Source organism: Anopheles stephensi, chromosome 2 (assembly GCF_013141755.1).
Source record: "Anopheles stephensi strain Indian chromosome 2, UCI_ANSTEP_V1.0, whole genome shotgun sequence".
NCBI lineage: Eukaryota > Metazoa > Arthropoda > Insecta > Diptera > Culicidae > Anopheles > Anopheles stephensi.
The window spans coordinates 2,866,399-2,883,178 of record NC_050202.1 but is presented as its reverse complement, the minus strand read 5'-3'; the positions used below and the strand labels follow the sequence as shown (position 1 = coordinate 2,883,178).

Here is a 16,780-nt window from a genome sequence, read left to right as displayed (position 1 = left end):
ATAACACTTTTGGATGTTCTAAATCGATCCAAGCATTTGCTTATGTGTTTTTGCTTAATGTCTGAATTTATAAATGATAGTTTGCTGTATTTAATTGTTTTATTCAAGAAATTATCAATAAAGTGCAATCGATGCGCAACGCAGCAAACACAAATTGCGAACAGACAGCTGTCAAACAGTCAACCCCGGAACTGACGATTGTAAACGCGCATCCTTCAAATCGTGACGAAGGCAGCCATTTATTTACCTCGTCCGTCGCGATACATACGGAAAATTGCTCCGCTTTTCACTTGGTCTCGTGTGAAAACTGTGTGTTCCGACGCTTGGAAATCGGTGCCGGAACATTCGATAACGTGCGAAGTGTATCTGCTTGCTGTTGTTTGAGTGTTTTCCATTAGGCAGCTCGGGGAAACGTGTGGTGTGCCGCAGCAGCACAGCGTGAAGCAGCAGCATTGACAGCGGTTGTTCGGCAGGGGTAGAGGGGTGCCTGGCTACCTGGCATAATTTTTTTCTCATCTCGTGTCGTCACGATACATACGCGTTTGTTGCCTTGGCTGAAGAAAAGTGAGCCCGTTCCGTGCCGGAGAAGGATCCGTATTGAATGAAGGCTTTTCTGTTGAAGAAGCGCACACATTTCCCAAGGCTGTAACCGAAATCCAACACCAAACGTGTGCCTTCCGACCAAGCATGTGTGTTCGTGGGAGCGTGCGTGCGTGTGTATGATTGAATGAAAAGAAGAAATTGAAGAGAAAGTGTTCGTGGGAAACGATGAAAAACTCCCTTTCGTGATGAACAGAAAGCAAACGGTTTAGATGCGGCCTGCGGTGACGCATCGGTCCGGACGCAAGCCCAAGCCGACGACGGGAGAAGATGTGTCCGGCTGTCATGAACTTTGGTCGTGCTGGTGATGATGGTGATGATGATGGGTTGCACAGGCTGATGATGATGACTGCAAGCGAGTGCAGCAGTTGCAGTGTTAGAGACAACAAGAGTGGGACTGCTTAGCTCAGAAGCATAAGAAGCAGACCACCAGCAGAGGTAGAGGGATAACGAAAGCGGGGGAAGTGGATAAAATCGTACAAGAAAACACACATACACAGAATGTCGTCTTCCGGCACTGCGGCGGTCAGTGGGGGAAGTCTTCCTGCGCTGCTGATGGCTAATGGTGGTGGTGGTGGTGGCATTGGTGGTGTGGGTGCCGGGAAGGGAATCGGCAAGCCTGACACCAAGCCACCAGGAGCGGGCAACACCACCGGTGGGACAGGAACTACCGGTAAGGTACTGCTCGGTGGGGATAAGCATGAAACGTGGCAGATGGAGCTGCTGATGGAGCGGCTAAGGACAAAGGCCAAATCGGCACAGTACAAATCCTTCCCGGAGATGTCCAAATCCGTGCGGATGTCACTGCTGGTAAGCTGGCAGAGAGTGGGGAAACGGAGCAAGTGGAAGGATCGAGTTTCACGTTCTTTGGTTCTCACTTTTGTAGGAAAAACGATACGCCTTAGACGCGGTGGAAAAGTCTAATCTACAGAAAACGCTGGACAGTATGCAGTACTGCATTAAGGTGACCACACGACAGGGTTTGGTCGAACGCCTCGATTGTCTCACCAGGCAGCTAGGGTAAGCCATGATGCCAACAATTGCAGGATTGGACTTGTTTGAATAGATCTTTTCACATTTTCCCCCTTTCAGCCTCAAACTCAGTGAGGACACTTCCGGTCTCTTCATATCGTCCGACATGTTCTACCTCGAGATCATACTGGATCCGGCCGGTGGTACCGTGCAGGACGTGAAGGTACACCATGAGTGCAAGATGAAGCAACAGAGCTGCAGCGAGCTGGTCGCATGCTTACAGCGTGGCGACTTTGCGGATTTCACCACCCAGCTCGAGGGACTAGCCTCGATCTATCAGCTCAATGCGGAGAAAAAGATTAAGGTTAATGCATTCGTTGCCCTGCAAGCGCTCGAAACCGACCTGCACACGCTGTACACCTTGTCGCTGCAACACTTTCCAGACGTGCATTCGCAGCTGCTAAAAGCACCGCTCGGAGTGGTGCAGAAGCGCCGTGGCGGACATCCGATGCGGCTGACTTACTTTGTCGCACCGTACGAACTGCTCGATCTGGGCACACGCACCATGAACGTTCTTTCGGCCGATCTGATCGCAAAAGAACGCATCGGTTGCAGTGTGGCCGTTGTGCTGGAAGCATCCAGTGCTAACAAACTGCAGATACAGCCACTGCTGGTGGGGAATGGGAGTGGCGGTGCGGCGACGCTGTCCGGAACCGGCCTGCCCGTTTATGCACCGATCGAGAAACACAATTCTACCTCGCTGCCGGCCACATTCGTGCTGCGGCTTAGCAAACCGATGCCAATCAATGGTGCGATGATGCGTGCGATCCGGGGGATTGTTGGCGGTAGTGAGCAGCAAGCTGTTGGCGATGGAACGGCCAGCGCGAGTAGCACGAGCAGCAACAGTGGCCTACCGACCTCCCTTCTCGGACTGATCGCTCACCATGCGTCGGGTGGAAGCGTTACGGATCTTGCGAAGGGTTTACTCGTGTCGCTACCGGACCAGTATCATTGCTACTATCTCACGGACAATCCGCTGCTCCGGGGAGTGATGGTGAGCAGCATCCCGTTCACCGAACCACAGCACGTCCCGAAAATCTTAACCTACCTACGACAGCAGGCCATTTTCAATCAATTACTGTCGAGCTGCATCCGGTCAAATACGTCGCCTGGCGGGGGTGGTCGACCCAGTGCTCTTCAACTGCTACTAGATGGTGGCGCACACCCGATTGAAAACGGTTCCACCGGGGGATTGCTCGTGTTTGAAGTGAGTGCTCTCTCCTGTCAGAACATAACAGTATCACTCATACACCCGTACGAAGAATCGTTAGCGACGGTCGAGTTCGATCTACAAAACATCGCGAACATTGTTGTGCGGATCTACTGCAGCGAAGGAGAGACAAGCGACGAGCACACGGTGGATCGTCTTTCGGCCGTTTTGCAGCGCTGCATGTCGATTCCGGTGACGCTGCGAGCGCTAATGAAGCACTGGGAAGAGGAGCATGAACAGAAGTTTAAACCGAATGTGCTCGGAAGTGCTGCCGTCACGTCTTCCGGTGGTGGAGGGGGCCCGGGTGGTGGGATCGGAGGTGCTGGAGGCGGTGGTGGCGATGGTTCGGGAACGCCCGGTGGCGGCGGCGGTGGCGGTGTTCCCGGTTCCGGTGAGGATGGAAGCATGAACGGGTTCAACCTTTCGTCGCTCGGTGGTTCAGCATCATCGGTGGATGGTGGGGGAGTTGGAGCAGGTGGCAGTGCGGCCACCAATGGCACCTCCGCCCAACAGTCCAGCAATCAGCGGGGACTAATGAACGGGGAAGGCAGCCTAGGACTCGATTTTTGTGATATGCTCACCGAGCGGAACGGAAACGGATTGGGTGCGCTAGGCAGCAATGGAAGGCTGGCCGGAGGGTTAGGGACCCGGGAGCCCCCGGAACCGTTAGCGGGAGGAGCGGCAAAGAAACGACGCATGGAGGATTTTTGTAAGAGCCCAAAGAGTGATAGCAACCTTAGCGTTGGTGGTGGCGGTAGTGAGGGTGGCGGTGTGGAGAAGGCCAATGTCACCGGAACGGTCGCCAGCACTACCATCACCACCACGGTTACCAGCCAGGATGTGGCAACAGTAACAGTAAATAGCGAACAGCGCGTGCAAGCTGGCGGTGCAAAGGAGGAGGACACCGGCGGGTTGCCCCTGTTCGGCCAGACGGCCCCGATGGGTGGGGCCGATGCGAAGGGCAGCTCTTTGGGTGGAACGATTACAAATACCATTTTATCTGCTAAGAATGAACCTCTTCCGAGCGTCCTCCCGAGCGACGACGGTGACGAACCCGTCAAGATGCCGCTCCAATCTTCCTCTTCCTCCTCCTTATCATCTCTGTCCTCGTCGGGGTTTTCGCTGACCGGCGGTGCCCCGTCCGGCGAGCCGGACAGACCGTGTCCGGGTACGCTACTGCTCGAAAGCCTTGAGAGTGCCACGCTAGAGCTGGATTCGGTGAAGAAATCCTCCGGTCAGTCAGCGAAGCGACGACGCAGCTCGAGCAGTTCTAGCTCCAGTTCGAGCAGTAGTTCGAGTAGCAGTTCGAGCAGCTCGAGTACTTCCGCCGCATCGGATGAGGTGGAAGAGAGCGTCGATCTTGTCGAGGCAGAAATGAGCAGCTTTTTCGCTGAGGTTAACAATACTCAACCAAAGGCAGTTGCTACCGGCGTCGCGGCGAAAGGATCGTACGGTGCTCCGTCGGGAAAGCCAGCCTTAGGGACTGTGTCACCAATCTCCGGAAAAGTCGTATCGCCTGCTAGCAACAGTGGACTGGAGAAACCGATCGTACCGCTGGGAAGAGATTCGTCCGGGTTGGAAATAATTCCTCTAACAACGGGAAGTGCCACCATTCCGGCAACCATTACAAACACACCGATAACGACGGCCTCTCAAACACTTGGCAACAGTGTGTCCTCTGCATCGCTTACGACCACGTCCGCGGCGTCGAAAAAATCCTCATCCTCATCTAGCAGCAGTAGCGGCTCGCATCGGAAAGGAGGATCATCAGAATCGGCGGAACGGTCCAGCTCGAGCAAGTCGGAGAAGAAGAAAAAGCGCAAGGTAGACGATTCGGGCCATCTGGCGATGGGTCCGCCGAACAAGCTACCGTTCAAGTCGGGAGAGTCTTCACCACATCGGAGCGGTCTCGGTAGCTCATCTTCGTCGTCGAACAAGGCCAGCCCGAAGCGTGCCAGCCCGGTACATCACAGCAGTCCCAAGCATACCGGTAGCGGTGCGTTGGGGTTTCACAGTCCCAAGCATGGTTCATCGGTGTCGCCGAAGCATCCACTGCACTCGGGCGGTAGTTCAACGGGCGGCGGCAAACCCAGCATGTCAGCGCTAAAGTCGGCAGCGGCCAGTGGTAGCTCACCAGGATCGAAGTCATCTGACGCGAGCGGAGGTAGTGGTGGTGGTGGCGGTGGAGCAGGAGGCGTCAGTTTGTCCTCCACCGGTGGTTCATCCAAGGAACGTGATAAGGAACGCTCGGAGAAGAAAGCGCTTCAGTTTTCAGCCACCAGTGCCTCTGCTGGCTCATCGCTGACAGGAAGCAGTTCCGGTGGACGATCGAAGAGCTCGGGGCTGAAGTTGAAACAGCTCGATCTAGCAGCTGCTGGGTCCTCGTTGACGATTTCGATGGGGGAATCTGGCTCTAGCTCACCCGTCGCTCCCATGATCGATCTTACCGGGTCGGGATCGGTTCAAGGAGCTTCGCTAGGATCTCTGGGACTTTCCGGCTCGGGGTTAACCACAGCAAGTTCTATGCTGCAAGCGCTGCAGGCTGCAAAAAACCGTAAAGCACCATCCTCTGCCGGTGGTACAGGACTGGGTGGATCGCTAAGTGCCGTGATCGACAAGCTTAAGTCAGCTCAGTCTACAGACGACGAAGCAGCAGTGCTCGTACTACCGGAAATGACGATCACGCAGCAGACGACCAGCACACCAATGACGGCGGGTGGCACTGGAGCTGGCCTAAACATTGGTGGCTTTGGATCTATGGGTGCTGGTGCCGCATTAAAGGATCCCTCAAAGATGGGAAGCAATCTCCTATCAGCGACAGGGTCTGCTTTGCTGGGAAATTGTGTTTCCTCCACGGCAGGCATTGGTGCTGGTAAGTTGCGATGATTTGGCGTTTTTCCATTCATCGATTCTATAACTCTCCCCATCTCTCTCGAACCTTTTTTTTTGTAGCACTTACCCAATCCAGTTCCATGACGAGTGCTCCATCCCTAACGGCAGCACTAACCAGCGGGAAAGCGTCCGAGTATATGGTAAAGCCCAGCTCGGACGGCATCAAGTTGACAATCCAGAACAAGAAAGGTTCCAGCAGCAAAAGCTCCTCCTCCACTAACAGCAGCAGCAGCGGCGGATCGAAATCCGGTGGCAGTAACAAATCTGGCCTAAAATCGGGCGTATCCAGCGGTCCTGCCTCGTCCAAACAGCAGCAGCAACAGAACCATACTACCTCCTTCAGTGGAGCCTTCCCCTCGTCGACGAAGACTCCCCACTACACCAGCTCCTCGTCCGGATCGTCCAAGACGCCGTTTCAGAAGTCGAACTCGTTCGGTTCGCTCGGTGGCGGTGGCACCGGCATGAAAGCTTCCTCCAAGGTAAGCTCACCGAAGTCCACATCGAACCCGGCCAGTTCGTCCTATTCGTCGAAGGAGAAAGGTGGTGCCGGTCGTTCCAAGTCTTCGTCCGCCTCGTCGTTAACCGGTGCGATGCTGAGTGGAGCGTCCGGTGGAGGGACTGGATCCTCAGCGCTGGTGAATCCGATATCGATTATGAAGATGCTCGGCTATCCGACAGGGTCCATGGGTAATATGGAAGGGTTTGCCAAATCTCTTGACACAAAGTTTCAAATACCGAAGCTTTCGGCGCGTTCTAATAGCAATTCTACCGCATCGGGTGGTGCTGGACAGAACGAGAGTAGCGAAAGTGGCAAGAGCGCCAAGGACTCTACCGTGCGAAAGCAGAAGCCGCAGCTGCCTATCACATCTTCCGCACCGTCGTCGGTTGGCTCTGCATCGTTAAGAACGTTCTCCACATCCCCATCCGGAGATGCCAGTGCTAGACTGTTATCGGACTTGCTTGGAGCCGCGGCCAAGAGTGGCAGTAAAGCAGGCTCCGGTAGTTCGGTAGCATCCGTCGATGGTGGTGGCGCCGCGCTACATCCACTACTCCCGAACATTGTCCAGAAGATGTTTGGCAGCGACGGGTCTCTTCAGAGCAAATCGAACAGCTCCGATGGAAGCATGTTTCCTTCGGCTGGCCGTGCGTCGCCCGGCATGCTCTCGGGAGGAGGAAGCGCAAGCAGGGATGGATTTCGCTCCGGAACAGGATCGGCGCCAGGAACGCCGACGACAGCAGGATCGATGGTGTTGCCACCGTTTCCTTCTCCCGTTTCGGGCGGCGCATCGAACGATGGGGACGTGGGATCGTCCAGTGCAGGTTCGCTAATGCGGCCACCATCCCGTCCCAGCAGTACGATATCGAACCATTCCCACTCGTCGCAGGATGGCATCGGTGGTGGTGGTGGTGGTGACGTTTGTGCGCCACCCGTAGCTACCTCGATGGCCGCTTCGATGATGATGATGAGTGCGATGAGTGGTGCGGCCAGTGGGCAATCTCCCGTGTTGGATAGTACCAGCACCCAACAGCTCATAGCTGCACTGGCCGCAAAGACTGGCGCTGCCGGAGCCGGCGGTGGTGTCCTGCCACCGCCCACCAGTCTGCTCAACAACCACGCGAGCCACTTGCACCATCACAGCAATCACGTCAACAATCACGTCGTCGGTGGTGCGGGCTCGGTGCATCTGGTGAAATCGCCCGCGCCCTCCCCGCTTCCCTTCACCTCGCCCCGCTCTAATGCATCGTCCACGCACGGTGGTGGTCCAGGCGGCGTGGGGCTCGATGACGAGCTGATGGACGAGGCGCTGATCGGCATTGGCAGCAAATGACATACAGGATGAGGCCACGGCATGACGTGGACAGTCCGGAGCTACTGAGCGCGAAACAGCGAGGAGAAAGCATACTGCCACCACGAGACGAAAAGGAAGCAAGTTTAGGGTAAAATGTACTGCGCCTTACACACACACACAAAAGAAAACCGGGGAAAAATGTCCCTGAAAACGTGCTGTTGTTTTTTGAAAGATTTGCGCACTAGTTTGTAGGTGAAAGTTAGACCACGATCATGACACAAGGAGCACACCCAAACACTCAAGTTATTTAGCATAAGCAGACGAAACGGTTTCTTTCGTAGAATGGCAATGGAATCGGTGGTCCATCTAGCAAAGGCACTCTTGCAAGACAACAGCAACGAAAATAGTGGTAGTTTACAGAACGCTCACTCGCTGCTGCTTGGTTGCTGTTGTGTGTGTGTGCGTGTGTGAAAGTTTGTAAATGTACATTAAAGAAATTTATCAGCATCCACACAGTTTGCACTGCACTGCACTGGATTAAAACGGCAGGACGATGATATTTAGCAGGTAAAGCCGATAGCGATAGTGATTAGGACGATAGCGCAAGGATAACAGCGGAAATGGGACAAACGGAAGGGACCGTGGTAACGAGCGGCAGTAATAGTAAAGTAGCAAATGATAAACCCAGGTAAACTATACATACTTACTAGCGGGAGAGAGAGAGAGAGAAAGAGAGAGAGAGAGTGCAGCAAAGGCAGAAACATAAACGAAAAGGTAATAAAACAAAGGAAGCAACGGCTTTTGGAAAATGTGCACGCAAAACCCGACGGTGCAACAAGTGAAGCAGAATAGCATAACGCAACGAAACCCGGGAATGTTTGCATTGGAGAAGAAAGAAATGGCATGCGATGTAGCGGCTTGCAATATCTCATGTCGGACCGATATCTTTCAAGAAGCTCAAATTTCCAATCACCATTTCAGATTTCCGAAAATCAATCCGATGGGCTCGCACACTTTGCAGACAGATGGATCACTTATTACGGACGCGGACTGGAAGGTACGGCGGCGCTCCCAGAGAACTACCAAGATTTCAACTAGAATGAAAAATTAGATCGAATCCTCATCTCAGAGCTGCAAACACACATCGATTAGCATTTTAAGTTTATTCAGTAGCTTTAGCGTAAAGTTTTTATGTTGAATGCTTTTGTCTTTCTGTTCTTTTTGTTGTCCATTTTCTGTTTTCATGACTTCCATTTATTTATTTTGCTTCTTTGTTCATCATACTTTACAACTTGTTGGTTCAAACTTATTTAAAGTAACGTTTTTTTGTTTGTTGGTTTTATCCATCCGCTCTCGTTTCACTCTCCATCGCTCGATAGTTTATATTTATTAGAATGGGGGTTTTTTCTTCTTGTTTTAAGTTTTTTTTATTACAAGAGCAGTGAACTAGTTTTTATTTAAAGTGAATTCTCTTCTCTCTCTCTCTCTCTCTCTCGGTGAAGAGTACCTCGCACCAACAATTATTATTACTCTAATGTTCCTTCTTTTCCTGCTCTCTTCCATATTTGCTTCTAGAAACTAACGAAAGTGTGCCTCGGTGTGCCGCTTAGCATTTTGGGTGGGGAAGAATGGTGCTGGGGGGTGGGTTTAGTATTTCCGTTTCACATTGCATGCGCCAATTGTTACCACGTGTACGAAATCCTGTGTTCCTGTGTGCCTTACTGCGAATACTCATTGATGACGGCCATATCTTCCGAGAGATCGTGCTTCAGGTTGTTACCGGGGCTGAGCTCGTTTACCTCCGGGAAGTACCGCTTGTTGAACGCGAACCGTCCGAATCGATCGATTTCGTCAAAGTTTCGCTTGCCGATCGTGGCCATATCGTCCCCGTTTAGCCGATAGTTGAAGCCAGCTGATTTGGAGAGAAACCATACAGCAGATGAAGCTCTCGAACGGGTAAGAAGAGCTCTAAAGGTAAGAACTTACCATTAAAGCGATCAATTTCATCAAAGTTGCGCTTGCTGAAGCGTCCATTGTAGCCGTGATCCACCGATCCGGTGTACGAGGGCTCGTAATCCAGATTGCGCTTGCCGTTGAATCGTGCGAATCGATCAATCTCGTCAAAGTTACGCTTGTCGTACATCGGTGCCAATCCACGGGAATAGTAGTTGTAGAGCAGTGTCCGCCGGTCGGAGTTGTTGAGCGAACGCTTCGCTTTGTAGCCTGCAGTTCCGGCCGAAGCACCCGCCGAAGGTCCAGCCGGCCGTTGACCGGAAGCTGTGCTGAGCTGCTGCTTCTCCTCATTGACTTGCTTTAGTTGGCCTATTCTCGGGATTTTGTGTGAGGTTTGAAAAATTTATTAGAAGATTGAAATTGGCAGGCGATAAAGGAAGTATTTCGGATGTAAGCTGACGCCATGTTGTATGTTGGGTTGAAGAGTACTTTATTATTTACTTATTTATTTTCTATCTTTTAATGGTTGTTTTCAACAGTTTAATACACTTACACATGAAGATTTCCATCAGTGAAGCAAAGCCGGCAATAAATAGGCAATCCTGAGAGGTCTTTACACACTAGCAGCTCGAAATGAGCGTGCAAAAGAGCTCCGGCGCTGCTTAACGGTGGCTGAAGGATAGTAACTGCTAGGAAAGAGTGTCTTAAAGAGCTTTAACGCTCCTTAACGGTTGCTTTACGATAAGAAGTGTTGTTTTTCAGGTCAGAAGGCGTCCTAAAGCTATTTATGCACCATTTCAACCTTTCGGATGTTCCATTTGTATTATAATTCACCTTTACTTACATTCGCTCCGTAGAGTCGGAGACTTTTGCATTCAGGGCTTTATTGTACATTTTGTTTTTGATTGTTGTTTGTTTTTGTGTGTGTTTGTGTTGTTCGTTTGCTTACTTCTCGCTTCTCGTTTCTAGATTCCCAGGTCGTCGTTTTGAAGGCTACAATCATTACTATATTTCAACACACGCGAACGGTCTTAATTGAAACTCATAAGTGTGTGTGTGTGTGCTCGGTTAGGTAACAATGAGACACAGCAGCCACTAGCCACTAGCACAGAGGTAAATAATTTTCTGACATTTTTTTTTTTGTATAATACACAACAATCCGTCGTTTGCGAGGGGCGTTTGATTATGATCGTTCCTTTCCTTCTTGTTTTGCAGCTTTTTGTTGTAGGCGTTTTGTGTTAACAATCCGTTTGCTGCGTAGGGGCGGGATGGCGGTAGACACAGGCGTGGTAATTACCTAACATAACTTAGCTTTTTTCCCAATTGTTCCCGAACCAAACCAGTCAAACATGCTCAGCTTTTCCAATTGCTTCGATTAGATAAAACGTAGGGGGGGTGGGGGGAGGCCGTCACTCGCATTCTCGCGGCACATGGGTTGGTGGGCTTATTTTTTCAACAAATTTCCACCGCCGATCGAATCGAGTGAGGCTCGCTTGAGCAGATTTCCACCACCGATCGAGTCGAGCGAACGTTGGTTCCGGCCGAACGGACTGCCGACACCGTTGCGCGGTACGGCCGAGAACGAACCGTCGTAGATGCCGGCCGAGTTGAGCAGGATACGATTGTAGTATAGGTACTCTGGATGAGTGAGGTGAGCAGATTGAACACGTTTAAAGAATTAGTATCCAGCTACTGCTCGTTGTGCTTGCAACTCACTAGGACAATGTAGGACATGACAGGACAAACACGCTGCCTTTGGACGACACACTGGACGATCACGAGCTCACAGAAACACTGGACTGGACACGGGACAAAGACAGACACACACACACAGACACAGAGACAGACAGACACATCACACAGGAACACACGCGCTGTACTTCTTAACGCTCAAGTGATTGATTATGGTTAAATGTAATTAAACTCGTTATATTCGTCTTCGATGACAAGGGAGAATTTGACGATTATTATACTCGTTTCCCTCTCTTCGCTTTCGGTGGGTGTTTGATAATAATAGAATAAAGCCATGAATAATTGAGCATCAGGTGAGACTTGCCCGGTGATGAGGTGTCGCAGCATCATTTTTGGACGATAAGTACAACCACCAGACGATAGATGGCGCTCGGGGGCGGGCGGGTGTTCGGAGTCACTCGCGCCAGTGGATGAGATGAGATGTGATAAAACAAAGTTATTTTATGTGTGTTTCGTGGTTCGCTTAACGCCTGCATTTATGCTTCCATAATCCAATCTATACAGCTCCCTGGCAGGTACTCAGCTTGTGGCTGTGAGCATCATTGTCCTGACGCTGCTTAGGGCTCGAATAGAAAAAAATTGTTTTAGGAGGAAGTCTGTTCGGGAGAAGCTTTAGCGTTGAATAGTTCCTCGGAATATTTAGCAACATGGCATGATGTTAAGCGATTTCTAAAACATTCTTGGAACTATCGCTTCAAGATCTTTTTTTTAACCCTATTCGCTCTTCATTTCGAGGCTGATCTTAATGTCGGATACTTTTCTGCACCCCAGAAGGCAGTAAATTACCTTCGAAATTGTTGTCGCAAAAATTGAGGACGCAATCAAGTCAAATTGGTAAGGGGGCCTCCAGCCGATTCTCCTTCACGTGCGAATGATGTAATGTAATTTAACAAAACTCAAGGCTATTTCTGCTAGAACACAGTCACTCGCACACACACATCGCGCCACGTTCTTTGTTGGTGACTTGGTGACAGATTCCCTCCTTCTGGCAGGGATCAGCCAAATTATCCTTGCAGGACAACCACATGTGCAGCACGGGCTTGTATGCTTTTGGGGATGTGGTCGCTGCAGATGGTTAAGATAATTTTAGGGAACCTTAAATAAAATATGTTACCGTGGCAACACACACGGACACGGGCCCGGACAAAACTATCCGTCGGTCTCGCTGATTGCCGTAATTGAAATACTTAACCGACAAACGCATTCAAATGCGTGCAAAATTTGTTGATTAAATTATTGTTGCGATCCGAAACGCAGCACGCGGAGCAGCCAGTGAGCATTCAGACGGAAGGATAAAACCGGGATAAAGTAGCATCCTTCTACCCGGGGAGCAAACGGAAGGATACATGGTGAAGCACAAGGTTTTTTCACGCTATTCCTTCCCGCATCACTTAATAAATAAACTTTTCCCAAAGTATTAAGTTGAAACTCAAACAAGCTTCTTCACTCGACCCGTCGGTGGGAAGTTTGCATATTCCCGGTTTTTTTGTAAGGTTAAGAAGGAAAACCCCCCTACACAACACTGTACCCTTTCTTTTTTTCCTTTCGCTGCGAGAATCGCCATCGAATGTTGCACTTTTGCAAACTCTTTCGGTCGAACCGTTCGCTACAGTGTTGGGCCAAGTTCGATACTACGTTGTCGATGGGAGTGAAATGGCTACACAAAATGGGCACGTTGTAGTGAAAGTGTGGCGGTGGTGGTTAAAATTCGAAGTTGATTAGAACATGTGACCGGGAGCGTGTTCTTGAGGGTAAAGTTTGAAGGTCCCAGAAGGACTTCAAAATCAACGCGTTGACATGTGCATCTGAACTTGACACGTAAAGGGCATTGTTTGGAGCATGATTTGCAAATTGCTCAGCAAACGATTATTATTATCATTTGGCTAATTTTTGTAATCCAGAGCGACACATGGAGGCGCCTAGTCGCCTGCAAGGTGTGTGAAAAAGCAAAACAGCCAGAAATACATAACTTTCACTGTTTTTCTCTACATAATTGATTAGAAAACATTTTTTACTAACAAACAAGGTAAAATACTTTTTAAAATGACATCGACAGAGTATCCACAGATTCCAAAATGTCATGGGTCTCAGTGCCTAGAAATTAGGAACACTCCATCACTCAAAAATAAGTCTATTTCCCTAGAAATTTTGAAAGCTTTAACTCACAAAATATTGTTTAAATACAAATTAAAAAAATCTCCATATGAATAAATTTCTCCTCGCGTATCTATTGTTCTAGGGAGCCGTGGAATGTGACATCCCATGTAGTCGATCGAGCCGGACTCGAGTGGATTACGCGCCACAGTATGGACTCTGCTCTCTACTGAAGGTGCCAATGATGCGGCCACCTATGACTATGCCCTCTTCAGACCGTATTCCAGCCGTGTGGGAAATGTGCGTTGGAAAGAGCTCTTGAATTCCCTTTTTTTCCCCCTGTGATGAGTAATGCAAACGGCAGTATAACGAGCCGGAAGAGCCCTTTCGCCATCAGTTCTGTCCGGGCGAAAAAACAATCGCCCCCATCAGGCAAGAGAGCCAGGGAACCAGGAACTTGGACGCCCTGAATTGCTACAATTGTACACACGTTGCCACACACACACACACACATGCGCTGGTGCTGCTTGTGCGTGCACCATGTGAGATGGCATGGTGTCCAATAGCAACCATGCTGCGTGCTTTGATGATGTTTTCATGTAATTTTAAGTTTACCATTATTTTCCTCGTGTATGGCAGCGGGCTGTGAACTCCGATGCCAGGGGTCGAACAGGGGGAAAAATCAGAACTCCAGATAATAGTGGAAAGGTTAGTGTTGGTTTCTCGGTCAACGGTTCGACCCGAGGAAGCAAAAATACACTGAACCTGGGAAGCTCTTTAATGTGGACTGTTTTTCCACGGAAGCACTACTTTTCCCCACTGTTATAGGCCGTGGTAGGGAAAGTACGTTCGTTTAACACTTTCCAAATTGCACCCGCTTCCTTTACATTAAGAAATTTTTCCTCCTTCCATTCAAACGTACCCCCGCCCCCCTTGTGTGAGGAGAACAATGCCGCTAGATACCGGAAAACCGCGCCGGAACAAGCATCAACGAAGCGGGAAATTGAAGCAGCATCGCGTCCGTCCGTCGGGAAGGTGTTGCCTGGTGGCTGGGACCAGTGGAAGGGGGAAAAAAAGGAACCAGTTGCTCCCATGAGCGCCACGATAACTGGTGGGAATTGTGTCTCTGTTTTGCCCTTTTTTACACACACACAGACAGCGTACAAGTGACTAGGCGTCTCCATTCATTCGGGCTGCATCCTTATCCTTATTGCATTAGAGGCAGTAAAAGGAGCATTGGAGCAGGGGGGAATTGGTTGGCTTGGGTTTGGGGTATGGAAATTATCTTAACCGAATTCGATTTACCATGGGAGCTGAAGACAATTTATTAAAATAATAAATTATACACTGGGAAAACGGGGTCGTTTTTATGGGAAATCAGTCAATGGAAATGGGGGAAAGAGGATATTGGAGGCGATTGTTTTTGCTGTAGAAAGATTGATTAGCTGGGGTTTAAAGAGGTGATTTTACTTAGAAATTGTATGAAAAGTTTAGCAAAATTTTCTATTTCGATATCAAAGTGATCAAAATGAATGCCAAGAGTTCCATTTATCCATCACATTCAATCAGTTAGAAAAAATTGGACGGAAATAAATTAATCAGAATATCCAATTCTTATCCGTCGATGGGGATACCATTCGAATGTGGAACAAGTGCGATTAAAATACATAATGCTTGATCACGTTACGAATTAGAGTGTGCATAGTTTAAATGCCACCTCCAACACGATACGCTTCCCCATTGCAGCAAAAGCACTGCCCCAACTGCTGTCCAGCTTTGCTCCTCTTAGTGGTTTGGCTTGGCTCGGCCTGTTCCAGTGTTGGAATGCTTATCAAATTAAATAAAACACTACAATGCGCTACAAGGCTGTTCAGCATCGGACCAAGGTTGACCAAGCTGTACACAATCTTAAAAATGATCTCATAATAAAGTTTTGCAGCAGCTCACCCAATACTCGGCCGCTTAGTTTTGCGAGCGTCGAAGAAAAAGGTCATTTAACATTTTTGTGTCACATTTTTCGGCCTTCATTTCGGAATCTATGCATACCAACGTTCGTCCTCTTTTTTTATCCTAATGGACTTCAACCACCCGACCATCGGGAACTAATTGCTTGCGAGGAAGGTAGCAGCACGCTTGAAGGCATGAAACACTGGGCGCCTCCATTGAAGATGGATTGTGACCACGTGCATTGCCACGCGGCCCCCGTCCCGGGAGACTGCGGGAAAACAAAAATCGTACGGAATGTCCGGGGCTATTTCACACGGAAAGCCCCGGAGGGTACGCACGGTGACCCTTTGGCTCGCGGCGACAGATGGTGATGTATGATATGATGGTGGTGTTTTGATTAAAATGTAAACCATCTCTCGGTGTATGCAGTCGCTTGGATGTAGCATCGCAACGGAAATGAACATCCAATTCCTTCAGGGAACGGTGGGGAACAGCGAGTTGAGCTGCAGTTAAGAAAATGCAACAAGTGGAAATGGTACGCCACAAATGCAATCTAGAGCCTTTCTTGAAGGATTTAAAAATAGAAGTGGAGGGATTTTCCCACGGAGAAATGTTTTTTTCCTTTTGTTGCAGGGCATTAAAAACTCCTTTTGAAGGTACACAGCGACTCGAAACAATTATTTGGACAGTTACAAACATGAAACTGGACACACACAAAATTCGACAGAATCACGAACAGCACAGGCTGGAAACAAATGGACAGACGGCACGAGGACAATTGTTGTGTTTGACAGCACTTTGGTGGTTGGACACTCACTGACAGAGGAAGGAATGTAACAAACAACGGACGGTGGTAGGGAATTTCACTGATCATTACCATCGTTCAGCCGCTTCAGCTCCTGCAGCTTGGTCAGCACCTCCTCCAGCTCCTGCTCCTTCACCGGCAGCCCGTGAGCCCAGCCGAGAAAGGCGAACAGCAGTACGGCACAGACGAGATGAAGCTTCACCATGTTGCTGTCGTGGTGCGGGATCACTTTCGTTCGTTAAAGAACCGTGTGTCGAAACCTGGGGTCGAGATCGATCTCACTTCAACGCACCAGCTCGAAACACAAATCAAGCGATCCGATTTTCCGAACGATCTTTAACACACTTGCACTGTTCTGGGTGTTTGTAATTTGTACCAAGTTCCTGTACCTCTGTGGGAGCTGAATGCTGGATACTGCGGGTGCACAACGGTTGATGCCTGGCGTACGATTGTTGCGCTTTCCGGTGCTCGTGCGAAGCTTTTATACCTTAGCGCCGTCGCCAGATGATAAACGGCAGCTGCGTACGACTCACGGGACGCTGTGATGGCAGGTTCCATGGTGATGATTCGCTTCGTACGCTCACACAAATCTCATCGTCAAATTGCTCTGTGTGCGCGCCGTGTCTCACCGTGGTGAGTGTGATTATGAATTTCTCACGTAGTGAGGAGGACTCACAACGGTAGATTCGGCTCTCCTGTGCTTGC

At 49.8% G+C, this 16,780-nt stretch overlaps 2 protein-coding genes across 3 annotated transcripts; one reads left to right on the top strand and one right to left on the bottom strand.

Moving 5' to 3' along the window:
• Window positions 1-222: 222 nt before the first annotated feature.
• Window positions 223-8,391, top strand: LOC118506139 (mediator of RNA polymerase II transcription subunit 1). Its single transcript, XM_036042887.1, has 4 exons — window positions 223-1,410; window positions 1,487-1,620; window positions 1,693-5,714; window positions 5,795-8,391. The coding sequence occupies exons 1-4, from the start codon at window positions 1,102-1,104 to the stop codon at window positions 7,561-7,563; spliced, it is 6,234 nt and encodes a 2,077-aa protein (XP_035898780.1). The 5' UTR covers window positions 223-1,101; the 3' UTR covers window positions 7,564-8,391.
• Window positions 8,392-8,649: 258 nt separating this feature from the next.
• Window positions 8,650-16,549, bottom strand: LOC118506140 (orcokinin peptides type A-like). 2 transcript variants are annotated; one of them, XR_004905487.1, is made up of 4 exons: window positions 16,148-16,549; window positions 9,511-9,846; window positions 9,173-9,436; window positions 8,650-9,132 (listed from the first exon to the last, which is right to left on the bottom strand). XR_004905487.1 is itself a non-coding variant. In XM_036042888.1 (3 exons), exons 1-3 carry the CDS (start codon window positions 16,278-16,280, stop codon window positions 9,243-9,245), a joined length of 663 nt encoding a protein of 220 aa, XP_035898781.1. In that variant the 5' UTR covers window positions 16,281-16,549; the 3' UTR covers window positions 8,650-9,242. The 2 variants fall into 2 exon arrangements, 1 of the variants encoding a protein (XP_035898781.1); XM_036042888.1 differs by having other exon boundaries at window positions 8,650-9,436.
• Window positions 16,550-16,780: the final 231 nt, after the last annotated feature.

Excerpts from the sequence above, each read along its gene's own strand:
- LOC118506140 (XM_036042888.1), bottom strand. The coding sequence starts at position 16,280 with ATGGTGAAGCTTCATCTCGTCTGTGCCGTACTGCTGTTCGCCTTTCTC. Across the intron at positions 9,847-16,147 it reads GCTGAAGCGGCTGAACGATG|GCCAACTAAAGCAAGTCAAT; the intron begins GTAATGATCAGT and ends TCCCGAGAATAG. Across the intron at positions 9,437-9,510 it reads TGAAATTGATCGCTTTAATG|CTGGCTTCAACTATCGGCTA; the intron begins GTAAGTTCTTAC and ends TCTCCAAATCAG.
- LOC118506139 (XM_036042887.1), top strand. The coding sequence starts at position 1,102 with ATGTCGTCTTCCGGCACTGCGGCGGTCAGTGGGGGAAGTCTTCCTGCG. Across the intron at positions 1,411-1,486 it reads CCGTGCGGATGTCACTGCTG|GAAAAACGATACGCCTTAGA; the intron begins GTAAGCTGGCAG and ends TCACTTTTGTAG. Across the intron at positions 1,621-1,692 it reads TGTCTCACCAGGCAGCTAGG|CCTCAAACTCAGTGAGGACA; the intron begins GTAAGCCATGAT and ends TCCCCCTTTCAG.